A 7,180-nucleotide genomic window follows, 5' to 3' on the forward strand; every position below is an offset into this window, starting at 1 on the left:
TCGATCCAAAAAGGATTTCATCTTAATAGTCTGTATCATTTCCTGAATCCAAAAATATATAGAAATGTTATGTTTACTCTGAAAATGTACTCACAATTAAAGAAAATAAGTTAATTAGGCACTACGTTCGCGTACTTCACGGAGACGAGCTGGACCCGTCTCAGTCTTGCGGTTTAACCTTCGCCCGACCGGGTTATCGACTACACACGGAAGACATCGTGGGGCCGTGCGGACCCATGCTTCTCAAAGAAGGAAAAGTTAGTTCGATGTTGGTGTGGGTTTTTCTAAATATATTACTTGGGGCCCATCTTTTTTTTGATATTTTGTTGTGTCTTTCGTTCTCGTTTTGTAATTGTTTTCGTTTTCGGTATTGACACAGATTGTGTTCGATAATTCAAACTAAGTTTTCCTTGCTGTTTTTCTCCTTTTCTTTTTTTTCCTTTTTTTTCCTTTTTTTTAATTTTTTATATATATTTTTTTTGTTTTTGTTTTTTTGTCTCATCTCTTTTTTCAAAAAATGTGTCGCATTGATCATAATCCGCCATGAAATGTCAGGAATGTTTATGTGAGCACTTACCATAAGTTTTAAACTTGTTGTGCTCCTTCTTAATGATGTTGTTATATTATCATGTGTCTGTTTACGAATAAAATACTGTTTAAAGGATAAAAAAAAAGGAAAAGTGCATACCCTTCCGTAGACCCATGCTTTCCAAAGAAGCAAAAACGTGCATCCCCTTCCGTAGACGCCGTGGTTAAATTTCCGTGAGAAGTAATTAAATTAAATTATTAATTTAATTATTACCGTGCGGACTAAAGCTTCTCAAAAAAGGAAAAACGTGAATACCATTCTGTAGACGTCGTGGGGCCGTGTGAACCCACATTGTTATGTATTAATTTTGCTCCACGCGAGTTGCTTATTAACTCCAAAATTAAACAGATCGTAGAAAATGATGTTTAGAGCCAATACCTTCAGAGCTCATTAAAAAATTCCAATTGGTTTAAGAGATGTTTGCAATTAAAAACCCTTCTGGGTCCACACGGACCCACGACGACCGGCGAAGGTTTAGTGAGCAAAACCTTAACTAGTACAGTCTCGGTGTTGGCTTTTCTTTTAATGTCAATCTTCACTCGACTTGGGTGTTGTTGTTTTTTTTACCGTGTTACAACACTATACAATCACTTCCACAGCAAAACATCTGTCAACGTGATACATCTTTCTGTCACTCATCTTTATTGGCAAATCATTTGTCAATGCATTTTTTTGACAAAAACATTCTCTGGAGAAGATGTCTTTTCATCCGACTTTGACATCATCATAATAGTGTTTATGTAAGCAGTATTCACATTCTGCGGGTACATTTGTGAAGTTGTACAGTAAGATTCGAAAATGTTAGGGTCAAGATCAAATGATATTGTGTGTGTGAGAGAAAAGTGCTATCCTCACATGTTACTCCAAATTCAGTCCATTAAAAAAGAACGTTTAAAATACTGAAATTCCAGAAAACTGAAGACGGGTACACTTTGGATCACCATGTAAACTTGATAAGTGGGTCGGGTCAAACGGCTGCGTGTGTGTGTGTGTGTGTGTGTGTGTGTGTGTGTGTGTGTTTGTATGTGTGGGTGGGTGTGTGTGTGTGTGTCTGTGTGTGTGTGTGTGTATGTGTGTGTGTGTGTACGTGCGTGCGTGCGTGCGTGTGTGTATGTGTGGTGTGTGTGTGTGCGTGCGTGTGTGTGTATGTGTGTGTTTGTGTGCGTGCGTGTGTGTGTGTGTGTGTGTTGTGTGTTTGTGTGTGTGTGTGTGTGTGTGTGTGTGTGTGTGTGTGTGTGTGTGTGTGTGTCTGTGTGCCTGTGTGTGTGTGTGTATGTGTGTGTGTGTGTGAATTATTGCGTGCTTGTATGAGGGTTTTTCAGCCTGCCTGTCTATCTCCCCGTATCTCTCCCTCCCAGCCTGGATGTATGTCTGTCTGTCTGTCTGTCTGCGTCTACCTGTGTTTCTGTCTCAGTGTGTATCTCGATGCACATTTTATAATACAAAGGTTTACATCACTGATTCAATCCTATCAGCCCGGTATCTTTCTCAAACCTCTCCACAATTAAACTCAGAAGGACGATCGAGACAACATCAAACCCAAAAAGCTAAGCAAAACAGGCAGCACAAGTCCCGGTGTTGCTACGGAACCGCCACTTCCCAGACACTCGTATTCCAGGTAGAGATACTTGGGCGCGTTTGCGGGGCATGCTAGATCTTCTCTTCCGTGAACCAGGTCCGGGGTAACCATGATGGTGCATCCGCCATTGTCCCTGCTCTCACACCAGCTGTCTTTGGAATCCAGGATGGAAGCTCCGCAGTCCTGAGCGAGGTGTAACGACGGCGGCGCGGCAGCAGCGGCGATGGTGTCGTTGGCCAACTTGGTGCCGTTTGTGCTCTGAAGACAAGACTCTTTGTCGGCAGCTATGCGACCGAACCAGGCCTTGTCGATGTTGAGGGTTAATCCCGTGTTGCAGAACAGGCTGTAGCCCCCTCCTTGGCAGAAGTGCGAGTGTTGTCTGTGATGCTCGTGGCCGGAAGTGACGTCGGTGGTTCCGGCAAGGGCGAGGATGAACATGGACGCGTGGAGCCACATGATTGGTCGAACGTCGTGGTCACGTGAGGTGTGGGTGTCTGCGCTTTTTTTTTTTTTTAGGGTTGACTGTCTGAAACAGAAATGATGAGTTTCACTATCAAAGCTAAGTTGATCATTCTTACCTGCGGTGAGAAAGTGTCATGGGTAAAATCTATTAATAACTACTGTCTTATTATAGACTACTGTCTTATTATAGACTACTGTCTTATTATAGACTACTGCCTTTGAAATTAAAGGGGTTGATTTTATATTTGTTTTTGTGTGCTGCAAGAGTACCAGGTTATCGTCTAAAAGTTACTAACTTCTTACGTCCAAGTGTACGGAGTACTTGGGCTTTCAGTCTTGCCTCAGGTGTCAAATAACTTGACCAAAAATATCAAGTTTCATTGACCTTCCTACAGGGAGTCGACACCTACAATTTTGTACGAATTAACGTTTATCATTGTCCATTAGAGAAAGCGTAACACTCGATCAGTCTCTTCGAAAAAAAGACATTGTTTCTTCAGCAATGCTGTCAGCTTCACTTCATCTTTAAGCCCCACCCCCTCTCGAGTCACACACACACACACATACACACACACACACACACACACACACACACACACACACACACACACATACACACACACATACACACACACGAATGCACGCGCGCGCAATGCTTCATCAAGTCTTAACTTATTTGTTCAACTGTAAACCGAAACACAATGAGTTCCATGCACACACTTTACAATGCCGCAATGGTAGAGAAATAGCCTATGTTTGCCGTGCACATTTTCCAAACTTGTGCAGTGACTTATCAAATGTACCCCCAAAAAAGCTCACTGCACAACAAGTGTATGTTCGGTAAGTCTGGTAAATAATTACTTTCTGCACCAATAAATTGTTATTTGTGCTTTTTGTTTTAGCTCGGCAAGTGCTAAAAATGCCTCTTTTTACATTTAGTCAAGTTTTGACTAAATGTTTTAACATAGAGGGGGAATCGAGACGAGGGTCGTGGTGTATGTGTGTGTGTGTGTGTCTGTGCGTGTGTGTGTGTAGAGCGATTCAGACTAAACTACTGGACCGATCTTTATGAAATTTTACATGAGAGTTTCTGGGTATGAAATCCCCAGACATTTTTTTCTTTTTTTCGATAAATGTCTTTTATGACGTCATATCCGGCTTTTTGTAAAAGTTGAGGCGGCACTGTCACACCTTCATTTTTCAATCAAATTGATTGACATTTTGGCCAAGCAATCTTCGACGAAGGCCGGACTTCGGTATTGCATTTCAGCATGGAGGCTTAAAAATTAGTTCATGACTTTGGTCATTAAAAATCTGAAAATTGTAATTAAAATTATTTTTACATAACACGATCCAAAATTACTTTTAATTTATTCTTCATCATGTTCTAATTCCAAAAACATATAAATATGTTGTATTCGGATTAAAAACAAGCTCTGAAAATTAAAAATATAAAAATCATGATTAAAATTAAATTTCCGAAATCGTTTTAAAAACAATTTCATCTTATTTCTTGTCGGTTCCTGATTCCAAAAACATATGATATGATATGTTTGGATTAAAAACACGCTCAGAAAGTTAAAACGAAGAGAGGTACAGTAAAGCGTGCTATGCAGCACAGCGCAACCGCTACCGCGCTGAACAGGCTCGTCACTTTCACTGCCTTTTGCACTAGCGGCGGACTACGGTCATTGTGAAAAAATGCAGTGCGTTCAGTTTCATTCTGTGAGTTCCACAGCTTGACTAAATGTAGTAATTTCGCCTTACGCGACTTTTTTTAAATTTTTTTTACCCCAAAACACACTTTTCATCCAGCCAGACAGATCCTCAGTGACGCATTATATTATGTAAAATGTAGCCTTGATTTAGGTTTTCTGTCTGAATGACGAATGACTTCACTAAGGCACATAAAGTTAAATGGGTTAATGTGGCTAAGTTCATGTTAATCCTTTCTCTGTCATTTGCTAGGAGATTAATTGTTTTAGCATAATTCTCACTCACTCATGTTGCATATATTTCATTAGTATTGGAGAACTGGACTTGTGATCCTACGGTCGCAGGTTCGAATCCGGACCGGGATCGACACGGGTCAACTTTATGTGCAAGACTCAGAGGCGGTATCCATGTTCAAACCCCGTGTCACCACTGTGGCACGTAAAAGACCTCGGTCATTTTGCCATAAGTGCAGGTGGCTGATTACACCTAAACACACACACACACCTGGGTAGCGCGACTCTGTTGCTGCCCGCTTGTCACTGGGAGGAAGCGATCCGAATGTCCCAGCGATGGGACAATAAAGTCATGAAAATGAAAATGAAAATGAAAAAAATATGTTGGGCGCTAAAAAATGTGTCCTTGTTTTTTTGAGCTGAAAAGCAAGGAAACGCTTGCCACAATATTTGCCTCGTCAGTTTCTAGCCAGCGAGTTTCGTAGAACATTTTAATATAAGTTCAGGCGGGCGCAGTGGCGTGGTGGTAATGTAGACGTCGGCCTCCTAATCGGGAGGTCGTGAGTTCGAATTCCGGTCGCTGCCGCCTGGTGGGTTAAGAGTGGAGATTCAGTTTTCCGATCTCCCAGGTCAACTTATGTACAGACCTGCTAGTGACTTAACCCCCTTCGTGTGTACACGCAAGCACAAGACCAAGTGCGCATGGAAAAGATCCTGTAATCCATGTCAGAGTTCGGTGGGTTTTGAAAACACGAAAATACCCAGCATGCCTCCCCCGAAATCGGCGTATGCTGCCTGAATGGCAGGGTAAAAATGGTCATACGCGTAAACATCCACTCGTGCTAAAAACATGAGTGAACGTGGGAGTCTAATCCCATGAACGAAGAAGAAGTTTTTGTATCAAACGTGGTTGTCTGTCTGTCCACTCGCCAAGAACATGGGGTTGTCTGTCTGTCTGTCCACTCCCCAAGAACATGGGGTTGTCTGTCTGTCTGTCCACTCCCCAAGAACATGGGGTTGTCTGTCTGTCTGTCCACTCCCCAAGAACATGGGGTTGTCTGTCTGTCTGTCCACTCCCCAAGAACATGGGGTTGTCTGTCTGTGTCCACTCGCCAAGAACATGGGGTTGTCTGTCTGTCTGTCCACTCGCCAAGAACATGGGGTTGTCTGTCTGTCTGTCCACTCCCCAAGAACATGGGGTTGTCTGTCTGTCTGTCCACTTCCCAAGAACATGGGGTTGTCTGTCTGTCCACTCCCCAAGAACATGGGGTTGTCTGTCTGTCCACTCGCCAAGAACATGGGGTTGTCTGTCTGTCCACTCCCCAAGAACATGGGGTTGTCTGTCTGTCTGTCCACTTCCCAAGAACATGGGGTTGTCTGTCTGTCCACTCCCCAAGAACATGGGGTTGTCTGTCTGTCCACTCCCCAAGAACATGGGGTTGTCTGTCTGTCCACTCCCCAAGAACATGGGGTTGTCTGTCTGTCCACTCGCCAAGAACATGGGGTTGTCTGTCTGTCCACTCCCCAAGAACATGGGGTTGTCTGTCTGTCCACTCGCCAAGAACATGGGGTTGTCTGTCTGTCCACTCGCCAAGAACATGGGGTTGTCTGTCTGTCCACTCGCCAAGAACACGGGGTTGTCTGTCTGTCTGTCCACTCCCCAAGAACATGGGGTTGTCTGTCTGTCCACTCCCCAAGAACATGGGGTTGTCTGTCTGTCTGTCCACTCCCCAAGAACATGGGGTTGTCTGTCTGTCTGTCCACTCCCCAAGAACATGGGGTTGTCTGTCTGTCTGTCCACTCCCCAAGAACATGGGGTTGTCTGTCTGTCTGTCCACTCCCCAAGAACATGGGGTTGTCTGTCTGTCCACTCGCCAAGAACATGGGGTTGTCTGTCTGTCTGTCCACTCCCCAAGAACATGGGGTTGTCTGTCTGTCCACTCCCCAAGAACATGGGGTTGTCTGTCTGTCCACTCGCCAAGAACATGGGGTTGTCTGTCTGTCCACTCGCCAAGAACATGGGGTTGTCTGTCTGTCCACTCCCCAAGAACATGGGGTTGTCTGTCTGTCCACTCCCCAAGAACATGGGGTTGTCTGTCTGTCTGTCCACTCCCCAAGAACATGGGGTTGTCTGTCTGTCTGTCCACTCCCCAAGAACATGGGGTTGTCTGTCTGTCCACTCCCCAAGAACATGGGGTTGTCTGTCTGTCTGTCCACTCGCCAAGAACATGGGGTTGTCTGTCTGTCTGTCCACTCGCCAAGAACATGGGGTTGTCTGTCTGTCCACTCCCCAAGAACATGGGGTTGTCTGTCTGTCCACTCGCCAAGAACATGGGGTTGTCTGTCTGTCTGTCCACTCGCCAAGAACATGGGGTTGTCTGTTTGTCCACTCCCCAAGAACATGGGGTTGTCTGTCTGTCCACTCCCCAAGAACATGGGGTTGTCTGTCTGTCCACTCGCCAAGAACATGGGGTTGTCTGTCTGTCCACTCCCCAAGAACATGGGGTTGTCTGTCTGTCTGTCCACTCGCCAAGAACATGGAGTTGTCTGTCTGTCTGTCCACTCCCCAAGAACATGGGGTTGTCTGTCTGTCCACTTCCC

At 44.6% G+C, this 7,180-nt stretch overlaps 1 protein-coding gene across 1 annotated transcript in view; it reads right to left on the reverse strand.

Annotated features, from left to right (window-relative positions):
- Positions 1–1,210: 1,210 nt before the first annotated feature.
- Positions 1,211–7,180, reverse strand: part of LOC138945658 (uncharacterized) — a 7,703-nt gene continuing 1,733 nt past the window's right edge. The window contains exon 2 of the mRNA XM_070317140.1: positions 1,211–2,694. Within this exon, the coding sequence (XP_070173241.1) occupies positions 2,100–2,624 (525 nt within the window). The 5' untranslated portion in view covers positions 2,625–2,694 and the 3' untranslated portion in view covers positions 1,211–2,099. The remainder of the gene's footprint in view (positions 2,695–7,180) is intronic.

The sequence above is a fragment of the Littorina saxatilis genome, linkage group LG13, assembly GCF_037325665.1.
Source record: "Littorina saxatilis isolate snail1 linkage group LG13, US_GU_Lsax_2.0, whole genome shotgun sequence".
Classification (NCBI taxonomy): Eukaryota; Metazoa; Mollusca; class Gastropoda; order Littorinimorpha; family Littorinidae; genus Littorina; species Littorina saxatilis.